The following is a 26,388-nucleotide window of genomic DNA, read 5'->3' as shown; positions in this document are numbered from 1 at the left end:
ATAAATCATATTAATTATAATGAATTAATCAAATTCACTGCTATACTTTTAAAGAAGTGGCATAGGTTACCTCTGAATATTATCGGCAGAATCAATCTTATTAAGATGAAGGTATTACCTAAGTTCTTATATTTATTTCGATCTATTCCTTTGGCATTGAATAATCAGTTTTTCCAACAATTGGATGGGGTTCTAAACAGCTTTATCTGGGGCTATAAAAAAACAAGAAGATCGCTGAAACACCTGAAAAATAACACAAGTGAGGGTGGGCTTAACTTCCCAGATTTTAAGTTGTATTTTTGGTCCTCATTTTTTCTACGATTGCGTTCTTTATTTCATAAGGAAGGAACCATATTTTTTCACTATCTTATGTTGAAGCAAGAGTCAAACATGTTTTTGTTTAGAGCAAATGACCCCAATTACTTCAAGAGGGTAAGGTTCAAGACGGCCAGGGATATAACAAAGATATGGAAGAACGTATTGATATATTGTAGGACCTCGTTCTTTCACCCGATGCTACCTCTTTGGGGTAATCCAGGTCTTCCAAGAGCATTTTCTGATAATATCAATAATATATGGGCAGAGAAGGGAGTTAATACCTTGGCTGACCTATATGGCCCACAGGGATTTGTTGATTTTAATCTGCTTAAACTTAAATATGATTTACCGGAAAATGCTAGATATAAACACTTACAGATCCATGATTTCTTAATTAATAAACAAAAGATTCGTAGCATTGCAGACTGTGATATCTGGACTTGTTTATATTCTAAAAAAACTAAATCAGTTATTAGTGGGGCTTATAAACTATTATTAAAATATAAAACAAATGACCTGCCTAAACTAGCGGAGAAATGGGGGGTCCAACTTGGCTCTAATGTCACCCCGAAGCAAATAACGAACTCCCTTTCTAACATCAACAAGCTAGTAAGATCATCCAGCCTTAGGCTACAGCAGTTTAGAACAACGTGCATGCTCTACTATACTCCTGAAAGAGTCTCCAGATGGTCCCCCAATCCCGATTTCATAGACCGCACAAAATGCCCCAAATGCTCTGGGGTAGCCGTTAATTTAGTTCATATGTTGTTTTCCTGCCCTAAGCTTAAAACCTTCTGGGACGAGATTCAAGATATCTGTAGAATTAAGAATATTTTTTTGCCTATTCTTACTGCCCACCTAGTTTTGTTAGATCATCAACCTACCCAAATCCCACATTCTCCCTTGGCAACCATACTTATTTCTTGTGCTAAACTAACTGTTGCAAGAGCCTGGATTGCTATAGATCCACCTACGGCCTGGGATTGGTGGGCTCTAGTAATGGAAATACATTCCATGGAATCTGCCCTAGCTAACCTAAGGGGAGGCCGTTCACTGATAAAATTTGAAAGATATTGGGGAACTTGCTTCTTAACTTGATATTAATTTGTCAAAATTCTATTTCCTTTGACATTGTATGAAATCTATAAACTTATATACCTTTTTTTTAATCTTTTTTTTTTTTTTTAAATTGTTTTTTTTTTTTTCATTTCCACGTTCAGCAACTTTGGACGTCTATGATCTTTCTTTGCGTTTTGATGATACCTCTTTGTTCTCTCCTTGTTGCAATATTTGCTGTATTATTTAACTATTTCTCTAATGTATTTAATGTCCTGGATATACATATTTGTATCGTATTTTTTTTTTCCCTGTTAACTTGTTTACAATAAAAAGTTATAAAAAAAAAAAAAAAAAAAGAGTTAAAACTAAATGAAGAGTGGAATAAGGAGCATAGACAGAGGGGTGACAACACAGAAGAAAGGCCATTGGCTCCTGAAATTAGGCAGCAAAGGACTGGGTGTGAGAGGATCAACAGAAAATGTAACCAGCAGAGAAAGGAGAAGGAGTGAGAGAACTCGAAAGAGAGACATAAGAAACACATGGTAGACGGGCACCTTTAATGTATTTTTACAGATATGTAGTCAGCAACTGTGTTGCCTTATATAAATATATCAGCAGTGGCTTTCTTTACGTAGGCTCTCGTTATGAATGGAATGTAATTATAGATAGACTGTCATTCCATCTTGGCTAGAAAGGAAATGTCTGGCCAAAAAGGGAATTACAATGTATGTGACAAAACCACAATTCCCATGTTGTTCACCTATAAATTTCTTATTTGAAAATAGAGTAAAATAGGTTTTAGGTATGAGGAAATAAAATGCTGTATTCGGAGTGGAAACACCAATTCTTGCGATTTTACAATCTGCCATTGAGGAAAACTCTGCAGATCTGGGAGCAGAAATTCTTAACTTGCAATCCAACCTTTTGTCATATTTAATATAACCTGTTACCTAAAGAGTTTGCCTAACGCGCTCTATATAAAACATTAGGTAGGAAAATTCAACTCTGAATGCAATAAGAACAGACTGTTGCATAAGGGAAGTATAGCTTTCTTACCAGAATTTTTTTCAACTCCTAAATTGATTTAGAAGAGCAAAAGAGAATGTATGTATTCAATTAGTCAGCATATTAACACAACCTCCATGTCAATGTTTACATAAAACAAACAATCGCAGTTGAATGAACACAACGTGGTACTGGTTTACATATTTGCTTGATGGCACTTGTAGGGCCTCACAATCATTAGTGATTAATATCCCAGGTAACATGTAACACTTTCAGCCTGTCTTCCCTTTTTACCCGAAAGCAATTTCCATGCTGGTTGTTTTCAGATAATCAGCAAAAGGTTTTGATACTAATTTAAATTTGTCATCACTTATCATCTCAGTCTTTTTCATATCGGTCCTCATTCACTCTATCAGGGTGAATCTTCACTCTGATGACATGCAACCTATTTGCCCTTAAAAGTCAGTTCCTTCTCTTCAAACCTAAATAAACTATGTGTTTTAAATGTCAAATACGACCCATTTGGATATACGAAGGCCACTCCCTTCCACTCCCCAAATCATAGCATGTTTGCAAATGCAAGGCCAGAGGAGCAGGAGCGAACAGAGGGCAGCCAGGGCGTTGGACTGAGATGAAGATGACTGGTTTCAGGATAGTGAAGGTTACTAATAAGCACTTGTAGCATAACCACCTTTACTGCTGTCTCATTACTGACTTACATTGTGAAGAAGTCCTAAGTACCAAGAGTCGCAGGTGTGCATCTGACCCAGAAACGAAACAAGGCATCGTGGTAGATGTTAAAGCCACATTCACTAAACCAGAGAGGGAGAGTCATTCATATATCCACCAGCAGGGCTGGAGAAGGCCAAGGCCGAGTTCCCATCTAAACTAAGCAGCACAGTCTTAATGTACCAGCAAGGCTGAGAATGATAGAAACCTCACCGTCATAAGGCAACCAATTGATCAAGTGCAAAATAATCGACTTATGATTGAAGTTAAGCTAATATCCCTAGAGTAAGCCAGCAAGGAACGAACACCCTCTGCCTGAAAAATGCATCAACCAAAAATGACATGCAGCACCCATGAACTCAGGAAACCACATTCCTAACCATGGGAATCCCATGGGTTCCAGTGAGGAAAAGAGGAGGGCAGAGAATCCAGACTCCTCCAACCCAGGCAATTGCAGAGGATCAAGAACCCTCAGCTGGAAAGGAACCAGAACTAATGATCCACAAAAGAAACCTCCAAAATGTTAAAATATGTCCTTCATTTGAGTGCAACTCTAGGAAAATAGCTAAGATCCCAAGGGACTATAACTCTCACTACTAGATAATGAAGACAGTACTGTAAACATCATCAACAACCACCCCCGAGCACAGTGGGCCATCCGGGCCTAGCTGGCCCAACTTCAGATGATGACTGCAGGTCAATATCTTCTTTAGCCTTTCCTCACACCAACTACTGCCTGAAGCATCTCATGACACCCATCTATCTTGGATAAGGCCTTTCCTGATGCAGATCACTTGTTGATATAGGTTCATGGGTCACCATACATCCAGTGTTCCTTGCCTGCATGACCTCTATCATTCACTTAGCATTGTCTTTACCATTTAAAATATCATATGTGACACTGAAAATTCGAAACCATCTCAAAGACTGTATGCTTCTGATTTTGGATCATTGTTGCAAATCATTGTTTAAGCTAAAATTCAGGACTTTTGTTCACACTGTTGTTATATGCCAATTCTTAGCCATAGCAGAGCTTCATAATGAAACATATTTCTCAGAAAGGTGAAACCCTGATACACAGCCTCTTTCTCCATCACTGTGACCATATGAGGGGAATCTTGCCATCATTCAATTGTCTGCTATACTCCTTTCCTATGCCATAATGTGTCTCATTGTAACACCAGCGAACCATTTGCACAACTTTTGGCCACACAATTATACTATAACATACCCAGCTTCTATAACCATTAGAATTGTAAAAAAAGAAGCTTAAAACCTAAGGACTCTTTGCACATTCAGAGACTTAAATTGAATACCAAAACTTCTTTCAGTATGTAAAAACTACTGGGCAGCTATTCTACACAACTGATATCGCTGTCTAAATAGATACCCTCCAACATTCTTATCAAACTAAGTCAATCTCAATAATCCCTCTTAGCAAGAAACTTGCCTGTTCATCATGCCCAATACCATCAACTCTGCCCATTAACATCGACAACAGTTGCAAGATCATGATACAAGGCAAGTAATCGATCCTTCTAAAATGTGAGTGCAATTTTCTCGATGTGTTTGAAAAAAATAGTTCTCATCTTAATGTACACTCTGCCACTACTTCAATCCCCTCATTTGTTTCCCTTTTCACCTCCACTACTGCCTTCCCAGCCACCACATCTTCCAACAGCTTACACCCGCCCCTCTCCATTCCACTAACTCTTCTGAGACCAACGGCCATGACTTGCCTGCCATTCTGCCATGGGAATGAAGGAAATTACTCCATCCGTATGGTGGAGAGGTCGCCCACATAATTTATAAATGACCACCAAGCAGGCTATCATTCATAAAAGCAATGCCAGGAACTGCAGTTATGGTGGTTCATGGCAATGCATATTACTCTGTGCTACAGGACAACAGCACCAAAAGTAATCCATAAAAAAAATCCTGAAAGGTATCTTCTTTTCGAAAATAAAAAAATGTAGTGCTTTTATCACCATGGGAACCTTCTCCAAAGGCTGGGGAGCATAATAATAATGTTACTGTTCCTCATCATCAGGTTTTACCTGGTGGTAAGAAACAGTAAAAAATGACTACATGCCACCATCCAATTTGGGTGGTTGGACATGTAGACATTACTCTAAGGGCCCTCACTCCCCAGAGCCATTGGAGGATTCCAGGGTGCTGACAGAGTAGTCTCCTCCATGGTCATACTGAAGGTCTGCCTGCATTTAAATCAGGTGGATGGACCTTCATATTGGCAGTATGTATACTCCTTCGCTGTTGCGACAGAGTATACATACTGCCAAACCTGAGATTTGCTGAAAAAAATGCTTATAACATTATGACCTAATCTTTGACCTCTCTCCCATTTAACAGCCATCACAGAGACATGGTTCAGAGATGCCTCTATGTCTGACATAAATTACATCCTCTTTCCTAACTATAACATCCTAATGTAGGATGAAGAGTAGAAGGATTTGTGTGGCCCTAAATTCGCCGTAATTTAATCTCTGTAAAGGAGATACCAATCCCTCATTTGAGTTTTCCTACTACCTGCTTTGTAGCTTTGTAGAGTGCTGACTAGTCCACCGTCAACCATTGCAGTGATGTACCATCCTGCTAAAGATTGCCTTGTGTCCTTTCCCTCTGATCTACTTCATCTTGCCTGACATATTCTGCCCTTATCTAACTGTACCAATATACTTGGAGACCTTTAAATCTGGTCTGATAATACATCAAATTCCGACAGGAGATGGATAATTTGGGCTTCTCCCAAAGCTCGATGTCTAATAAACAACCTAGTAGAAAATGATTCAGTCCTACTTTTGTCCACCACCCCAACTGCTACTTTTTGAATGCCTATGAAGCTACCCTGGTCGGACTGTGATGTCATTAGCTTCTGCATTGCTAATGAGTTTAGGTATAAGTTGACCCGGCACATGACTCCTCACATCCTGAACTCATGGAGGATTCTTAACAGCATACAACATGAGTATTTTTCCAATTACTGCTCAATATTCATGATCCTTATTTGGAATCCATGAATGGTCTCCATTGATCTAGGGAAAAAAATGACAATTGCCCTGGACATTGCGGCCCAGGTCTCCACATGTAAAATGTCCTAATGAAATCCAAAAATTCGTTCACAGACAAAATCCTGCATCTGAAATGCCAATGTAGGGCTCTTAAATGACAATGGAACAAAACAAAACTCCCTATAGAACAGATGGTCTGCAGAGTTCATTCAAGGGGATAGAAGATAGCTTGTATTAGAACTAAAAGGCATAACCTCGATCTTGCATCAATGGCACTAATAATTCACTTAAATATTTATTTGTATTTTTGAGGCGATGGTGACTCACCACGTTCTGTTAAAAATCGAGGTGTCTTCCTTTGAAACTTGTGAAAACGTATTTTCCTATTCCACTAATAATATCTCAGCTCTAAGAGAGAGAGCTCCACCTCAGCTCATTGTCCCTATGACCTCTAATACCCATTGCTCCCACTCTCTCTGACTTTACTCCAGCCTCAAAGACGTAAGTGAGAAATAAACCCAAAACCTTTAAGAAAACCTCCAAGCACTACGACAATTTGTCACTGGGCAAATAATTCACGTTTCCATTTCCCAAGTGGATCCTTTCCTAAACCCCCCAAACATGATATCATCATTCTCATCCTTAAAAAAGGTTTGCAAATCAAGTGAATTTTACAAACTATAGACTATTTCTGGAGCCCCCTTTGTTGTCAATGCATTGAAAACTATGGTCTGCCACTCACCCTAATCCCACCCTGAGAAAGATTACATGTTCATTACCTTCCAATTAGATTTTCAAATCCCAAAAGGATACCTCAACTATGTTAAAAATATTAGGGAAAAGCTTCTGGCTCCTGTATATGTTGGAAACATTAAACACCATTGATCAACTTATTCTTCCCAAACAGCTCTCAACTTTTGCGGCATTACTGGAGCTCCATTTACCAGGTTTACTTCACTCCTCTACCATTACTACCACAAACTCAAGACAAATTAAGCCATATACAGAGCACAGGATATACAAGTAAACAGCTGAGTATCCACGATCAGCGAAATTGTTTAATATAAAAGATTCAATGTGTGTTTAGTTCAGCAAGCAATCTTCATCACAATTGTTCAGTTGTTCTAACAATGATACAGCTACAGCCGACACGTGTTTTGTCGTCCACTTGCAACTTTTTCAAGGCTGTTGAACAAGATCATACACAATATTTTATATTACTTGCATTCAAAAAACTTAGAAAAGACTCTTAACCCCTTGCATGCTGATGACGGCCCCCGGCTGTCATGCATCACTGTGCTCGTGTGCTGATTATGGCTGAGGGCCGTCATGAACCCGCCCACTCTTCAAACGGCCGCACAGGCTGCAGAATCGCGGCCGCGCCCAAGGGGTAACCCAGACGCCGTGATGCATGTTGTTACGGCACAACACGTCAGGAGATGGAGGCTTCAAAACTTTCACGGTTAATGCAGCACGGGAAATACCTTCCTTACTTAGAGTGTAAATGTGGACCGGATACTAACAACGTTTCATGGTAAGCCAAGGATAATATCTTTTATAGTTCTGGGCATATGGCAGCGTATGGAACTAGCGTGTCTGTATTAATAGGGGCACATCAATGAACTTACAGCCTTTTTGGTTGTTTACTATTTTTTAGCCTGAAAGACTATTACAACAGTTTGGAGACTTGACGTTATTACATTTAACATCGTATTACTTATCGAAAGATGTCGTGCTACAATTGAACACGCTTGCGAGAGGTGAGCTGCTAACGCTACATAATACGGAAATTCTAGGTGGAATGGGGTGTGTTGCTTGTGTAGTCATCCCGATCCATCGAGGGTAGGGATGTTTGCTTTGTACAAACTCTGGCCTTTTTTCCTAACAGGACTATTTCTCTCAACAGCAATCAGTTATCCTACATTAATATGAAGTATTGAGTAAGTGCACATATTTGAGTCAATAATAACACTTTAATTATGTACCATGCTCAAGTTTGTTTTTCACACTTGTGATTCTATTCAAACAAGTGAGTGACTGGGATTTTTAGAACTTGTTCGAGAGAATATACAGAGCATTAGTACACACGAAGGAAATGATGCTCATTGTTATTAGGGCTACTGCAAATGATATGGAAACAGTGAAGATACTGTACCTAATAAGTATCACGCTAGGACAGAGAAATCTGGGTTTATTAATTTGACTCTCTGGCCAACATCGAATTTTTAAACAACTTAGTGATTATCAGTCAAAAAGTCTTTATTTCGAATTTTCATGAAATACATACTATACAATACAAGCGTCTATACAAATCATCCTTATTATACACAAATACGTTGATAGTTCTGAGTATGTTAAAACATAAAATATAAATAGATATAAAAAAGTAAAAAAGTTGTTAAAAACGAATTAAATATACAAGTAGCAAAAGACTTTGACAGCTAAACGGATAACAATAAAATCCAAATCAGTCAAAAATCCCTAACCCCTGTGGGATGCCTACTTCCGCTGGGTTGTGCACCACAAATTAAGGACTGATTTTACAGATCCGGAGTACCCAGGCCCAACTTTCAAATTTCGCTACACCTATAACCACTGGAGTAGAGGTGTCAGATTTCAAGATTCTACTTGCAACCGGCGCCGATCTGGTTCCTAGTAACCGACAGACAGGTGTTAACCACAAGCGTCTTGGTTGTTGATACTCCGGGCAGACAACAAAGAAGTGATCAACCGTTTCAACCTGATCCAAACAAAATGGACATTTATCACTTCCTGTGTTCTTCCATCTGCTCATTAGCCAGCGTAGTGGTAGAGTACCTACTCTAAGCTGATGGTGCAATTTACGGTCTTGCTGCTTCGTTATAATGTCCCAGTATTCTTCCAAGCATGGGTCATCCTTGGTTATCATCTCTTACATCTTTAAGGGTATATGACGCACATATTTGGTTTTTCACTAATACTAGTCCTTATTTTGATGGATCTTCTTTAGTGATCTGGAAAGCAGAATTTACAAACTTATCCTCCTAGGATGAAGGAGATTTTCTACTTCCAGATTACATCTACTTGTGGAGGTATTCATAAACATTCATTTTACTGGTTTTAGCATGGGGCTTAAGGCTTCTCTGTTAGAACCTTTTCTTTTCATTCCACTTCTAACTACTCGGTGTTTTTAATAGTGTCGTAACAGCCTGTTAGCTGCTATGACATTTTTTCTGATTCACACACATGGGTGATGCTCTATAACATACACAATTTTGTTACTACTTGCATAATTTCACTTGGTATGAGCAGATGGACTTCTAAACTAGCATAATAGAGATAGTACCAAGAAAAGGAAAATATTTTTATTTGTCATATCTCTCCTTTTGAATACAAGTAATATAAAATATTGTGTATGATCTTGTTCAACAGCCTTGAAAAATTCGCAAGTGGGTGACGAAACACGTGTCAGCTGTAGCTGTATCATTGTTAGAACAACTGAACAATTGTGATGAAGATTGCTTGCTGAATTAAAAACACATTGAATCTTTTCATAATAAACAATTTTGTTGATCGTGGATACTCAGCTGTTTACTTGTATATGGTGTGCTCTGTCTATGGCTTAATTTGTCTTTTATATATACGGAATATTTCTACATATATTGTGTGATACGGTGGGTGGCACGGTATTGAGACATTGAGCACGCTTTGAATGTAGTGAGACAATATCTCCTTTCTATGCAAACATAACAGAGGTGCTGGCTATCTAAGTTACCCACTTGCACCATCTTTTTTCTGTACTACCACAAACTCACACTGGATACTTTAATGTCCAGATGAATCAGCATTAAATGTGGTGTCACTCAAGGCTCAGGCTTATTTCCAACATTTTTAATATCTACATGTACCATCTGAAGAAGATTCTCACCCCCATGATATTGGCTACCATATGTATGTGGATGACACACAGCTTCTTCACAAGCGTGATGGCAACTTTAGTAGCCAATCCACAACATTATATTGCCCCTCCCATGTTCATCACTGATGATGGAAACTTTTTTTAAATGGGGAAAAAACTGAGATTCTTCTCTTGTAGATGGTTAGCCCTCAACAGTTGCTCTTCACTTGATCTGATTCTCCCCTTCTCAAGCTGTGTCAAAAACACCTATCTATGGAGTCTTGTTTAACAGTGAGCTCTATATTATGCAACAGAATAACACTGTCTCTAAATATTCCATGTATTATTTATGTTTGCTGCTTGATGCCCTTCCTGCCCTCTTCATCCTCTAAACGTTAGTATTAAGCTTGCTGTTGTGATGTCCCACCTTGACAATCACAATAGATTGTGTATTGGTCTGCTGAAAAAATCAATCATCAAACTCCAAATGCTCAAAACAAAGCTGTCCAAATACTGTTTGTCCTAAATTGCCGTGACCATATTAGGACCATTCTCAAAGCCCTCCACTAGCTCCCTGTAAAGGCCAGAACAAATTTAAAAGCACAATGCCTTTTCACAAAGCTATACACAGCAGGTCCTCTGACTACTTGTCCAAGCTATTCTTCTGCATAATTCGACTGCAAGTCTACAATCGACGAACCAGAAATTAGTGTTAACTCACTAATTTTGCCATCAAACATTTTGCAGATGAGCATCTCATTGGAACTCACTCCCATTATATAGAAGACTGAGCAAATGACTCTCTGAAATTCAGGGTGCTCTGAACACCACTTTTATACCTCGCTTCCACACAGATGCCTCCAGACAAACAAAGACTTGGATTTGTTATTGAGATGCCTAAAACCAGCCGCTCCATCATGCCTTGCCCCCTACAGAACCGTAAACGTAAGAAACCTTACAGCAAATGAGTGCTTAACATATTTATTTAAAACTGAATAAGATAGTCATGTACAACACAACAAACTTTGCACCACAGGAATGACCAATGTATGCACAATTGCTGTCCCTCCACTAGACTTTGATCTGTTGGCGGCAGTCAACAGCTGTTGCTTGTCCCATATCTACCAGTTTGCCAGTGTCCAAGGACCAGCACTGGAAGATAGTCTTCCTGACAGGGGCCTCTTACATTCTGCTCAAAGTATCACAAAGTACAGAATCAATTCTTGATGCAGGGCAGTGAGAGTCAAACATTAAAATATCAACAGAGAGAAAAAGACAAATCCCCCACATCTCAATGGTTTGTTCAAATCAAGTTATTTACCTGGCCTTAATGAAGAAGTCATGTTTCAATTCACTGTGATCATTTTGTTTGACTAATTTCCATTGCAAACTAAGCATGTCCATATCTAAATAATTCAGCTCATTGTAGTTTCATACTTTTCACCAACAGGTTTAAAAGTAAAATCATTGATATTTTGTTGCAGGCATATTGCAATCTAAACACACATCACATTATTATTATTATTATTATTATTATTATTATTATTATTATTATTAAATGGGTTTTGTTAAGCGCAGACTACCCGGAGCCATTCAAAGATCTTACTTAGGAAATGTTTGATAGCACAATAAAAGTATAGAAATTCTTTATGGAGACAGTACAGCTCTCTTACCGGATCAGCCAGAATTTTATCCTATTGAAATTTAGGAGACAAAAGAAAATATCCATTTGTCATTAGTCAGTGTTCTGATGCGCACTCCATGTGAAACTTTGAATAAAATAGCAACAAACACTCGTCTAGAGATGGACCTAAAACGCAACTCCCTATGGTCTGACTAGCACACCACTGTTTCTTAAGATTTGAAAAAAATGATCTATGCGATGTACACAATCAAAATACATCCACCATGATGTAATATATTTATAACATCTGATGAATAGACACAGGAGCCACCAAAGGTGGCATCAGTCACTGACTCCTCTAAGATTGTTACTGGGAGTTCACTGCTGTGTGGAGGGTATAGGTGCTGCATCATGGCAGCCACTACCAATTGCAAAAAGCTCAGTAAAGGTGGCCAGGGTTAATTAAAAATGTATTCCAGCTACCCTGAATTTCTTTACTCAGTCCACCTTGACTGATGGTGGGGTTTGCATGGAGGCATACCATATGCATATCCGGCCCTGCCCACTTCCACCTTCAGATAATTTTATTAATGGTATTTTCGTGAAACTAACCTCACAGAGCACCTGCTGACTGTGGATGGTGGATGACTGCTAGAGGTATTGTTTCAGCAGAGACAAATGATATCAACATGTGAATAGGGTTAGCATGCTGAAATGATTTTTATTGACTTTGAACTGTGAACAATGTTAAGTATTTGTGTAATAATACTATTTGCTAATGCACATTACTCAAAATGTCCTGTCCCTTCCAAACCATTCTGTTTATGACTGGAGTCTCTATCAGTCATGATTTTGAAATTCCTAACACACTTGACACACAGGCAGTTCTGGGGGTGAAAAGGTTCAAACTCCAAGAGAATATGACAGGAACTACATGTACGAATTATATTTTTCTTACCAACAGCAAGTCATCTAGGATGTTCTGAGAAAAGATTCAGAAGAACAGAATAGAATGCATTAATTGGACAAAGCATTTATAAAAAAAACATCATCATTAACACATAAATACATTAATAACCATATTGCAAGATGTTTAAAGCTGCTACTGCCCCATAAGCAAACTGTTCACTATTCAGTGACCTGGGATCTGCTCTTAGCCATCTACATACCTTGGAATTTCATTTTTGAAAGCTTCAGCATGCAGGGACCTCTCAAAGTCAGCCAAAATGTTGTCATCATTGGCTAGTTTCTTATTTGTATGGATCAACTGAGTATTTCAATGGTTCATTCTCAGAGATCCCTACACACCTTTTAACCGGAGTTGTCTGTGGTGGTAGGGAATTTCATCCTCAGCTGAGTAGGTATAACCTATGTATTGACTGTAGGTTGTTCAAGCTTGAAAGGATCTGATGCCCACTGTGTTAGCCAACTCTATAATTTCTTACCGAACATGGCACAAAACATCTTTAAAAAACTGTAGACATACTGTCACTCAGAAACTACTTCAAAATGGTCTCACACTAGATGGTGGGGACGATACCTTTGCGTTAGAGGCACACAAAGCATATAGAACTGAGGTATTTTACTCCTGAGTTAAATTCACAGCCTCAGATAATGCAAAGTGGTTATATCACAAATATGAAGTAGGTGAAACACCAGAAATTTACACTCCATATGAGGCCACAGAACTCCCTCTCACTTACCAAGAACATGCTAATTGGTTTAAAGGTGCCCTCCCCAGACTACAGAAAACTTGAGAGCAGGCCCACTCCGCAATGAGGGGGAGACATGGCCAGTCTTGGCTGGATACACACCATATTCAGGTATCAATAATTTGACCGCAGCCCAACTGCAGGGATTATACAATACTTTAGTAATAATATGCAGATGCCTTACACATTGCGTAATGAAAACATTAACAGTTACCCCTCTGCTGGCAGTTCAAGCTGCACTACCACAATTGGTTACACTAGCCATTAGCCCACAAACATTGAATGCAGGTATGGGAAAAGTTCCCACCAAGAGGAAAGAAATTCCGTTTTGTATTGCACAAAAAACAAATCAGCTTGAAGCAGTATTTCCCCATATGGGCCTTCAGGAAAAACACAGAATACTAACCATTTGTTCGCCAACGGGGATGAATCCCCCAGTAGAAGAATGTGCTACTTGGGGTATGGTCTTTGTTGCAGTATATACCAGAATACATAGTACCCCTTCACTGGCAGTTCCACCTGACGTATTGAAACAGGTCCAGAATGAGCATGGACAGCACCTGCCCTAGACTTATGAATTAAACTCACGGGTGATTTTGCTGCAGTGTGTGCCATAATGTTGACTAACATTAAAGGGGAAGCAGCAGCATTAGCTATACACCGACCTTTAAGGGATTTTCCTCCTGCAGAGGAGAGCAGGAGCGCAAATTACCTAAAACTTTCGAAGAAACCTATGCCACGCTGGCTAGGGATAATCTGGGGACCAGAGCTGGGAAACCACGACTGAAGAGTAATGCTGAAAAGGATAACTCTAAGCAAGCACCGACTCTCCAACGAAGAGGAAGTGGGCCAATAAAATACAAAATAATCATATAACAATATCACAGAGTGGGTCTCCTACACAGGAATCTACAGAGAAATGTTACAACTTGCAGAACCGTGATAATGTAAACCACTTGACAGGTATCAGCATACTGATACATGTCCCTCTCGTTCCTTCCAGTATTCATCTGATAAATGTTTCAAGAGAGGAAAACGGACAGAGCACAGATCAGAAAAGCAAGTGAAACAAAAGAAGGACTTACAACGCTCCTGTGACTACATAATTAAGCAAGAAGAAAAGCCTAAAACATCTAAACCTCAATTTAAAAAGAGGAAGGTAGCCAGACTTAAGATCAGGAATGCCCTGGATTTTAAAGACTTTGCTTCTGAATGGGGAATTTCCATTGACAATGCTGTACAGCGCAGCAGAAGTCACAATAGTTCACCAGAACCTGATGGATTGTCTGGTGGAAGTAGTACTGAGTAAGTGTATCACAGTGGAAACACAAGATACTAGGTTAAGCATTCCACATTGTTAATATGAAATCCAACTACGGTTGGAGCTGGACATACCCAGGTTCAGTAATGTCCTCTTCTGGGAGGAGCTCACACAAGGATGCAATATTCTTTTGTCGAAAAAGATTGGCCAACTCATTTCGTAATCAATTGCCCAAAGGGGAAAACAGTGATTTTACTAGCCTTTTCCAACCTCGATCCAGAATCGATTTAACACTTGTACGCCAAGGAGTGGGCTTTAGTGCTAGCTTCTCCGTTATGCCCGCAACCATATGGGGTGGGATGATGGTTCACCTTATCATGACATACCATTGAGGACAACCTCATAAACCCAAAGACAATATCTAAGCTAAACAACAAGTTAGGGAATTCCTAGAACAACTAGAATACCAAGGTATAATAGAAGGGTGCACCTCTTCAATGAATAATACTGTTCCCAGAAATGAAACCAAATCAATCATATCATATGATGTTTGATTACGGACACTTAAACTCAGCTACTTGCATATTTGTAGTACAATACAAACACAGTGCAGCACTAGTGAATGACATTGTGTAGAATAAACACAAAACAAAACTAGATATCTCAAATGTTTTTTTCTGCCAAAAATATAGCACTTGGTAGCACGTATTTGACAGCCTTCATTGCATTAAGTTCTGAGAAACAAAACTAACATATAGCTCAGGAGTCTAAAAGTAGCCCTGGGCTGTTTTCAGCCAGAGTCACAGAATTACTTGAAAATGTTGATGACCAGTCATTGTGATATGTTGATGGTATATATTTAACAGACAATGACCTTATAGAACACTTGACCACAGCAAACCACAAAATCCTGGGGTTTCCTCACGTGGGCTACAGATTCAATAAAAAAAATTGAGAATTGCCCACCTCAGGGTCCTATTTTTAGGATGCAAGTTGCCAAGTAAGGGCAAAAGCCTAGTTTGGCAGAACATACATTCCAATTTATACAGAATGAGTAAAAAAAATTGACAACTTATTATGCCCAGAATTTTCAAGCAGACATTGAACACTAGAACACATGGAAACTTTACGTTTCGTTCAAGCTGATATGATAGCTTTCAGAACACCTGCACACATGTGTAAACACAACAAATCTATTTATCCGGGTAATCACGGGTACATTAGGGTACATATATGTTGCATTCAAATAAGGTGACACAGTAATGATAGCATGTAATTCAGATTTATATACAAATGCTGAAATGTGTTTTGCATTTACTGAACAAATAATGACAACAGTACAGACTGCTGCAGTGAGAGAGTGTGCCCTATCTCAAGGGAAACAAATTAGTGTCATGAGCCCGGTACCGACCTTAGAGGTGGTTAGCAGAGCAAGCATTCCCAACTCTTATAGTGTGTGATTTGTGTTAATGTGTGCAGTCATATAATGAGTACCTTCATCATTGGAGCCAGAATGGATTCAGAGATTCAAAAGGTTGCTAAGGGAAGCACAAGGTGCTTTGGGAATAGGTGGCAAAGCTGAAAGAATGCTTGCCATGGGCTCAAGTCATTCATACATTGAGTTGTTTTACAGGATTTAAAAGACTTCCAGGATGAACAAAACAACGTCCAAGTAAAAGGCACCACCACCGGAGAGTAAAGGTAGCTCCGGCAAGATCTGGCTGGACCTCAAAAGTCAGGGATATGGTCCGAGAAAAGACTGTGAACAAGAAAAAATGTAGGCCATCTTACAAAGTGCCTGTCCTGGCTGGCCTCAATGTGATGCAACGATCTGGGACGATGTGTGGGTTCCTGCAGTGACACTGCATGCCTTGCCTTGGAATCGCTGCAGTGATCTCGGACTTTAGAGATCGGTGCACTCGATGCAGCGTGCAGCGATTTCTTGGACTACGGGCAAGCGCTGCGAATATTTCTCTGGCAATGTGCCAGAAACAGATGTGGATATGTCATGCTTCTCGAAGTTGTGTTACTTTTTCCAGCTCCCAGTGGCAAAAAGCCTCCAGAGGTCAAATACAACAGCTGGCATCTCTTAGCAGGTGAGAAATCCCAGCCAGGTAGTTCAGGGGAGCTGGTGGTGAAATGTTTGTGTCCCTGAGACTTCGTAACTGGGCCGCTACCTTGCGCAGGATTTTGATTGTGTCGCATTTTGTTTTTACTTATGTTTTAAAAACCACGTGGCTGCATTGAGATCTGTTTTAAAATTGTAATTTGAATTAGTGAAGTGAACTGTACCTCGAATCGGAGAACGGTCACGGACATAGCCGGCGCTGACTCCCTAACGAGCCACGGGGTTCCTGCCAGCCAATCACTAAGGGCGGGGCGGAGAACTAGGTGGGGAATCAGTATTTGAAGGCGTCTTAGCGCGGGAGCGGGCACTTTGGTAACTGGGCCACTACCTTGCGCAAGAATTTGCTCGTGTCACATTTTGTTTTTACTTATGTTTTAAAAACCACTATGCTGCATTGAGATCTGTTTCAAAATTAAAATTTGAATTAGTGAAGTGAACTGTACCTCCTATCGGAGAACGGTCACGGACATAGCCGGCGCTGACTCCCTAACGAGCCACGGCGTTCCTGCCAGCCAATCACTAAGGGCGGGGGTGGAGAACTAGGCGGGGAATCAGTATTTGAAGGCATCTTAACGCGGGAGCGGGAACTTTGGTAACTGGACGCTACCTTGCGCAAGAATTTGCTCGTGTCGCATTTTGTTTTTACTTATGTTTTAAAAATGCACTATGCTGCATTGAGATCTGTTTTAAAATTGTAATTTGAATTAGTGAAGTGAACTGTACCTCGAATCGGAGAACGGTCACGGACATAACCGGCGCTGACTCCCTAACAAGCCATGGGGTTCCTGCCAGCCAATCACTAAGGGCGGGGCGGAGAACTAGCAGAGAATCAGTATTTGAAGGCATCTTAGCGTGGGAGCGGGCACTTTGGTAACTGGGCCGCTACCTTGCGCAAGAATTTGCTAGTGTCGCATTCTGTTTTTACTTATGTTTTAAAAACCACTATGCTGCATTGAGATCTGTTTCAAAATTGTAATTTGAATTAGTGAAGTGAACTGTACCTCCTATCGGAGAACGGTCACGGACATAGCCGGCGCTGACTCCCTAACGGGCCACGGGGTTCCTGCCAGCCAATCACTAAGGGCAGGGCGGAGAACTAGGCGGGGAATCAGTATTTGAAGGCATCTTAGCGCGGGAGCGGGCACTTTGGTAACTGGGACGCTACCTTGTGCAAGAATTTGCTCGAGTCGCATTTTGTTTTTACTTATGTTTTAAAAACCTCTATGCTGCATTGAGATCTGTTTTAAAATTGTCATTTGAATTAGTGAAGTGAACTGTACCTCGAATCGGAGAACGGTCACGGACATAGCCGGCGCTGACTCTCTAACGAGCCATGGGGTTCCTGCCAGCCAATCACTAAGGGCGGGGGCGGAGAACTAGGCGGAGAATCAGTATTTGAAGGCATCTTAGCACGGGAGCGGGCACTTTGATAACTGGGCTGCGACCTTGCGCAAGAATTTGCTTGTGTCGCATTTTGTTTTTACTTATGTTTTAAAAACCACTATGCTGCATTGAGATCGGTTTTAAAATTGTAATTTGAATTAGTGAAGTGAACTGTACCTTGAATCGTAGAACGGTCACGGACATAGCCGGCGCTCACTCCCTAACGAGCCACGGGGTTCCTGCCAGTCAATCACTAAGGGCGGGGGCGGAGAACTAGGATGGGAATCAGTATTTTAATCCTTAATGGCGCGGAAGCGCGCAGCGGGAGCGCCAGAGGTGCGCCGAAGGCTCACCAAAGGCGAGCCTATCTGCGCCGGTCCGCGCTAGTACGGGGTTAGGGGCGAGTCACTCTGCCCAACGTCTCATTTACTCCTCAGAAGACCTTTGCAGTTTGCAGCGGGCGCTGTCCCCATTAGAGCCTGCCATTAAAAACTGCCTCGACAAAAATAGAATTTATCAACGACGCGTCAGCTTCCCAGAAATATCGGTCAGTCGGGAACAGAAAGGCAACTCCACCTCTTCCAGGCAGGTAGCACTCCTGCTGTATTATTTAAATACACGCTCTTTAGTCAAACATCAGTTAGAAATATTCACATTATTGACTACTGATCAACCAGATATCCTGTTTGTCACCGAAACTTGGCTGACCCCTGACTCCACACCTGATATTCTGGTGGCACTTCCCACCGATTACTATATTCTCCACATGGATCGTCCCCCTGGTAAATCGGGTGGGGAAGTGGCTGCAATTGTCCACTGCAACCACAAATTCATGACAATTTTGTCTTTTAATCTTGTGGCTGTGGACAATTTAGTCATCAAATTGGAATCTGATTCTACCTCACTGATTTGTGTTGTAATCTATAGGCCCCCTCAGCATATGCCTCTAGTTCCTCTCTTATTGAGTGAGCAAATAGCAAACATAGCAACCAACTATTCTAACATCATTATCATTGGTGATTTTAATTATTGGTTTAGTGATACACTTGGTGGTCTCCATTCACAGGAATTTACGGACTTATTAACTAACCTTAACTTAACTCAGCACCTATCGTTGCCAACACACAATAAGGGTCATATATTGGACCAAATCTGGACCACAAACCCTATCATTTCTGCTCTCATGGTACTCCCATGTCTGTGGTCTGATCATCACCTTATAACATTCCTGATGACTCTACCTCTTAGAACTAAGTATCCTCGGGTCGAGGGGGACCTAACAAGATGTTGGGGTACTCTTGATAGATTGGAATTTATGAACTCCCTAGCCAGCTCAACCCCAACGGTCACTCAAGACTTAAACACTTAAGATGCGCAGATCACTTCATGGCTTCAAACTGCCAGCGACAATTTTGTTTCCACTCAAGAAAATTAGGTGTAATCGCTGGGCTGATGCTCATAAATGGTTCTCTAGTGAACTAAGGGAACAGAAATTGTCACTCCGTCAAAAGGAGAGAAAATGGAGATTAAACTACGCCCCTGAAGATAAGCTCCTCTACAAAGAGGCGCCAAAAAGCTATAATAAAGCTATTAAGGCAGCAAAGGTAGATTATTTCTCCACCAGGATCTTGAACTCCAGCAATAAATCGAGAGAGATTTTCTCGATTGTGAATGAACTATCAAACGCTGATAGAGTTTTGCTCAAGCCCGCTCCCACTCAGGAGCTCTGTGACGATCTGAATATTTTTTTCTTTGATAAAATAGCCACAATTAAAGCTAGTATTTCATGCTCTTCCTAATTTGTACCCCCATTGGACACACCTATGAACATCCCACTGCTGAAACAGTTTCCCACAATTAGTCCTCAGGCGCTCCCCCTCCTACTGTCCAAAGAAGAAAAATCGGGCTCTCCGAGGGACTGATGTCCACCTTACATTTTGAGAGAATTTTTTTTCAACCTTTCCACAACCTTTCCAACCTTTCCCTGTCTCTCTTGAATGCCTCACTGTTACAGGGCTGTGTCCCAAAATCATTTAAAGATGCAGTAGTGGTTCCTTTGGTAAAAAAACCTGGAGCAGATCCATCTAACTCCTCCATTTATCGTCCACTATCTTTACTCCCCTACTTGGCCAAAATACTGCACGCACATGTGCCTAAGTGTATGTCAGACTTCATGGAACAGTCTGGATATCTGGACCCCAACAAGCGGGTTTGCGCCCTGGCCACTCCACGGAGTCAGTCATACTGGCAGTATTGGACGATCTACACAGGAAGGCAGACTCCGGAACCCATTAGGCCTTGGTACTCCTGGATTTGTCAGCCGCATTTGACACGGTGGACCATAAGATATTGGTGGACCGTGTCAGACGGACTGGGATCCAGGGCCATGCCTAGAGTGGATTATGTCCTTTCTGGAGGGCCGCACACAAGCAGTACGCCTGGCTAATTTCACAGCGCTTAGGCTGAACATCACTTGTAGGGTCCCTCAGGGTTCCTCCCTGTCCCCTCATCTATTCAATCTGTGCCTCCTCCCTCTGATCAAGTCCTTAAAAAATAGGAATGTGACTACATTCAACTACGCGGATGACTTACAACTCTCATTTACTATAGACAATTCTCCTAATTCTATCACCAATTTTCAGGAAACCATGTTACACATCCACTACTGGATGGACAACCATCATCTGAAGCTTAATCCTAGGAAGAATGAGGTGCTACTGATAGGGGGCAGCCATGTCTTCTGGGGCCCTCACTACTGGCAAGCAGAGCTTGGGCTTTCCCCTAAGCCATCTACCTCTGTGAAAAGTCTTGGGGTAACCATAGACAAAGATTTATCCCTGAAAACCCAAATAGGGACAGTGGTTTCAACATGTTTCTTTCAATTACGAAGGATTTATAAGATCCATCACCTGCTTACTCACGCAGTATTGATACAGCTGGTGATAGGGCTGGTATTGTCTCATTTAGACTATGCTAACTCAATTTACCTAGGGCTTCCATCCTGTCTGACTAAGCGGCTTCAGCTGGTGCAGAACCAGGCTGCAAGATTGATCCATCAGCAGCCCAGGTGGCACTCTGCCAGACCTCTTATAAACAAAATTCACTGGCTACCACTGCCTCAACGATCTGCATTTAAGACAGTTTGCTTAATTTTTAAAGCCCTAAATTGTCATAGTCCCATATTTATCAATAATTTGCTAACTAGGTAAACCCCTACTCGGGATCTTTGCCTCAAACATCTACAGTTGCTAGTCACTCTGAAATTCAAGCGGAAACGACATGGTGGATGCCGGTTTGCATATCTGCCCCACAGCTGTGGAACTCGCTTCCCTTGGAGATTCGATCCTGCACAGAACTACTGCGGTTCAGGAAACTTCTTAAAACTTGGCTATTTAAACAAGCACATGAGTAAGCCCTGCCTCAGTATGCGACCAGTCCAGAATAGCGCCATGAAACCTTGGTCTACGTGCGCTTTACAAATTTGTTATAACATAACATAACTTCAGAACAGGATTCAAGCTCAATTCAAGCCCTTGGAGATCTTCCTCAAGCAGGGACGACAGCAACCAGCAAAGTCCTTTCTCCTTTTCTTGGCAGCAAGTAGCCACTGCAGGCCAACCCCAGACAGCAAACTGTACAGGGGCAGTATTCCTCCTCAGCTTCTCCGGCTCTACTCCTTGGCATAGATCCCTCTTGATTCACAGAAGTGATCTAAAGTTCTGGGGTTTGGGCCCCAATACTTGTACAGTAAAATCCTTTGTTCGCTGGTGGCAGGGAAGCCCTGTGCCCAGTCAAAGCCAGTTCTGTCCTCTCTGGTGCAGCGTCCTTGCAGGAGGTGGAGACAGCATTGTGGAATGCAGAACAGGCACATTCAGGTGAAAGGAAATCTCCTCCTAGTACTCTAAATGCAGCCCTGGTCTATTAAGCCCAGCCCTGACTCATCCAGACTCTCTGGAGCCACTACTCCTCCTCAGCCCCTGTCATTCCAAAGCAAGACATGCAATACACAAACCTAACAGTTGCACACTGGATGGCTAAGCAAGAAAATACCTACTTTCTAAAAGTGGTATTTTCAAACACAGAATGTAAAAATCACCCTCACTAAAAGATGCATTTTAACACTCTGAGTTCAGGCATATCAACAATTATTTCCCTATCTTGTTCCGAGGGGTAGTTTAAAATTGTATAAGCAAACTCCCCATTCTATCCTATGAAACGGATAGCCTTGCAATAGTGAAAAACAAAATTGGCAGTAATTCACTATCAGGGCATGACACACATCAGGGCATGTACTACCTTTCGCATACACTGCACCCTGACCACAGGGGTACCTTGGGTCTACCGTAGGGGTGACTGTCAATTAAGAAAAAGGATGGTTAGGGCCTGGCAAGTGGATGAACTTGCCAAGTTGACATGGCAGTACTAGACTCTACACAAGCGCTGCAACAACAAGCCTGAGTTTCATTTACAGGCTGCTCATGTGGGTGGAGAGCTCCAAGCCAATTAGCACCATTTGATTTAGAGGCCCTGGGCACACACGGTGCACTGTACTAGGGACTGACTTGTAAATCAAATCAGCCAATCATGGAAACACCATCCCATAACAACAATTTACAAATGGAGCACTTACACTTTGGCACTGAACAGCAGTAGCAAAGTGCCCAAAGCATCTAGACCAGCAAAATGAAGTCCAACACACAGCAAAAACACAGGAGGCAAAGGCAAAAATACAGGGGAAACCCATGCCAATGATGCCAGGTCTACTACACAGCATATGCTCTGGAAGGGGTAACCTCCAGGTCTGTATCCTGCAATCAGAAGGACTGTCAATGATACCTAACTCTGTTCTAGAAACAAATGTTGTCCAAACTTTAACAGATAATGTGTCAATTGTCAATCTGTCAAGATATACTTTGTCCAATCAACAGAAATCTGTGTTATGGTTTAAACTTCAGTCCAACATCCATGCCAGACTTTGCACAGATACATGTTGACTTGTTTAATTTTACTACATACCTTAAATTAAAGAAGCTTTTTGATGAGCAGCCAACTTATGTCTTACTTTCAATTGCACACACACTGGAATGTCATAGGCCCATACTATTATTGCTAGATGACCAGGCCGACCACCACCCTCTATGCTTAATCTACTTACTGATTTAGACAACTCCTCCAATCTCGATCTAGACACTTAGTTAAAACCCAAGTCTACTTTTATTCCTAACATACCATCTGACATCCTAATAGACATATTTTACAAGGGAATCACCAGTGAACTATACATACTGGAGGACAAATGTCATAAGGGAAACACATATATAAAAAAACAATCTGAGTATTATCATAAAGGAAGCAGACAAAGGGGAGAACATAGTAGTTATGAAGGACAGTGAATACATGAACGAGATTGATAGACGACTATAAGATGGTTTAGCCTACATTAGATTGACTAACAACCCACTGAAAAACATACCTAAAAAGATTGAATTCAGGTTGGCCCATTGCAAGATCTTTGTTGTATCAGTGCCATAGAATTCAAATTAATGTTTAATCCATCTCCACAGACGCCATTTATTTATATACTGCCAAAGATTCATAAAGCAGGGCACCAGGCAGACCCATGTTGATTTCTGAGTATATAGATTTTCTTTCGCAGCCATAATTGTACAGTTTGCCATCCTTTATACAAGATACAAAGGACCTTCTTAGCAAACTATAGGACATAGAATGGGTGGATAAATTGAAATTTGTAATGTTGGATTTCAATTCCCCATATACGTGTATTCCCTTGGGAAAGGACATACAAGATCTTGCCTCTACTCTTTTGGTTAGAGATACCACACTATATGAACATACTGAGATGATTCTAGATCTAACCAGACTTTTGCTTGAGAATAAAGTATTTTTTTAAAGCCGCAATTGGTTTTGACAGGCCCAAGGAGTTGCCATGGGTTCCAAAGTTGGTCCTTTATATGCCAACCTTTACATGGGCAATTTTAAAAAAGTAATTTGTGGTCACATCCCCCACCGGAGATTGTAGAACACATAGTATGTTGGAGAAGATATTAAGACAATATTTTTGTCATCTGGACAGGCAGTTTGACTCAGCTAACTCACTTTTTCAACATCTTAACAAGACCCTTACAACCTGACCTTTACACAGGTTAATCACAGCCAAATAGAATTTCTTGATGTTACCAAAATAGCTTCTAAACCTATTAGGAAACCCACTGCGTGCATTTCTACCAGCTTGAGCACCGTTTCATCCAGAGAGGTTATTCTGACAGCACTTTAGCCAAAGCAAGAAAGAGAATTGTGAAAGCAGAATGCAATTCCCTTCTAAAATTCAAATCTAAAGTCTACAATACTGACCTGTTATTGGACCTGATAACTAAATACTGTACCCAAAGTCATGATGTGTAAAAAACTTCTTCACAAGAACTGGCATATATTTAAGTCGGATTCTACCCCAAGTAAATACATATCTCCCAAACCTAAGGTTACAAATAAAAGGGGTACCACACTGAGAAAAATCTGGTGCCTATGTTACATCATCCCTAGCACCCACAAAGGGATTGGTTTGTAGTTCTTAGCCAAACCAAAGGGTTTCAGTAAATGTATGAGATGCAACGTCTGTCAATATGCAGCGGAAAAACAGACATGTTTCCAATATAACGCGGCAATTAAACTCCATATTCAGCAGTTGATAAACTGCTATAACAAAAATTAATATACTGTATTGTTTGTCAATGCCAAAATATATATGAGGGTAGCACTTACTGACACTTGAATGAATTGCTACAAGAGCATATAAGAAGCATAAAAAATAACAATACAAGTTACCCTTTTGCCACACAGTACAACATGACACATTCAGGATCTGAGCTGATTTGGATTAAATTTCATTGTATAGTGCATGTTGAGTGTGACCCTGGAGGTGGTGATAGGAACATGACCCTAATGAGTGCAGAAACCAAATGAATCACCAAACTTACGGCTGTTGATAGGGGCCTTAATAGCGATAGGGAACTGCATGTATTTCTCATGGATTACATTAACAATATTTCTTAGCTATCAATAGAAAATTACACAGGGTTAGAGATCCTATGAGCAGATATGTGAGGATTCTCATGTCAACAACTCAATGGTCTTATTGCCAGTTATTTATTTGATACACAATGGTAAGGCAACCCAAATTGTTATATGTTGTAATCTTGAACACCTTACTCTTCTGGATAATTTATTATGGCTAGCATTATGGCTTTGCACAGGGTATACTCTTTTTAAATAATATTGTGTGCTTTCAGAATTTAACTGTTAGGGGTACAATACACGACTAACCATGAACCACCATATTGTTAAAAGAGCTCAGTAAAAATATTGTTTTGAATATAAATATTCATTTTGGAGAATTTACTGTCTATGACCGATTTTAATATTTCATATTTATTCATATTGCTCACCCATACAATGTTATGCCCTTTCAGAATTTAACTGTTAACAGCTTAGCGAAAACACAGTGTTGAATATGAATACTAACGTTGGATAGCCTTTTCTATACTTTACTGTCTGCGGCCACAAGGAGTGGCTGGCTCTATTTTTCCACATTTACTCATATTGTCTATCTCTCACATCTGTTGTACATTATAACTAGCATGAATTGCTCACTCTGTGAACCACTCCAATATGGCTGAATCAAGGGCTTTCTGCCTATTACTCGGATCCTATACCTCTTACTTTATCGGGCTTCACAGTATTTTGCTGACTACTATATTTTTCTCCTTTTTTTACCTTTTTCCTTGCCCATTCATTGTGAATGTGACCCCGGTGAATACTCCTATAATTTCAATATACCATTATCTTCCAAATTTACATTACACTGTAGATGTTATCTTGTGGTCTTACTTGGCCTGGGGATTCATTATGTTCTCATTCATTATTCTTTTTTTTTTTCAATTTTATTTCTTTCCTTGACTCTCAACACTATTTTCAAATGCTGCACAGACTCAAGCATTGTAGTCTGCATGCAATTTTCACCTGGCCACGTTAGCAAATCTTATGATTATGTAATTCATTAGGGAGGGGTGTCTCTTTTTTCTTTCTATTTACTGATCACTTAAGTACATCGGCATCACGTTAGCGTCAGCTCCATTCTTCTGGGATGACAAGACTGCACGTGGACATTTCACGTTGAAAGGTAACTCGCCACGGCAATTTCATTATGCTCTTGCAAGTAATGCCCTCTATTTGTCGTGCCATGACA

At 40.6% G+C, this 26,388-nt stretch overlaps 1 protein-coding gene across 1 annotated transcript in view; it reads right to left on the bottom strand.

The window, feature by feature from the left end:
• LOC147703288 (uncharacterized) overlaps positions 1-26,388 on the bottom strand; it is a 321,000-nt gene that overhangs the window by 105,849 nt on the left and 188,763 nt on the right. Inside the window, exons 8-9 of the mRNA XM_086928906.1 lie at positions 12,600-12,623; positions 11,680-11,711 (exon numbers count right to left, since the gene is read on the bottom strand). Of these exons, the coding sequence (XP_086785032.1) occupies positions 11,680-11,711; positions 12,600-12,623 (56 nt within the window). The remainder of the gene's footprint in view (positions 1-11,679; positions 11,712-12,599; positions 12,624-26,388) is intronic.

Source organism: Lissotriton vulgaris, chromosome 7 (genome assembly GCF_964263255.1).
Source record: "Lissotriton vulgaris chromosome 7, aLisVul1.2, whole genome shotgun sequence".
In the NCBI taxonomy this organism is placed as follows: Eukaryota; Metazoa; Chordata; class Amphibia; order Caudata; family Salamandridae; genus Lissotriton; species Lissotriton vulgaris.
The sequence above is the reverse complement of the archived record's forward strand: the minus strand, read 5'-3'. Positions and strand labels throughout refer to the sequence as shown.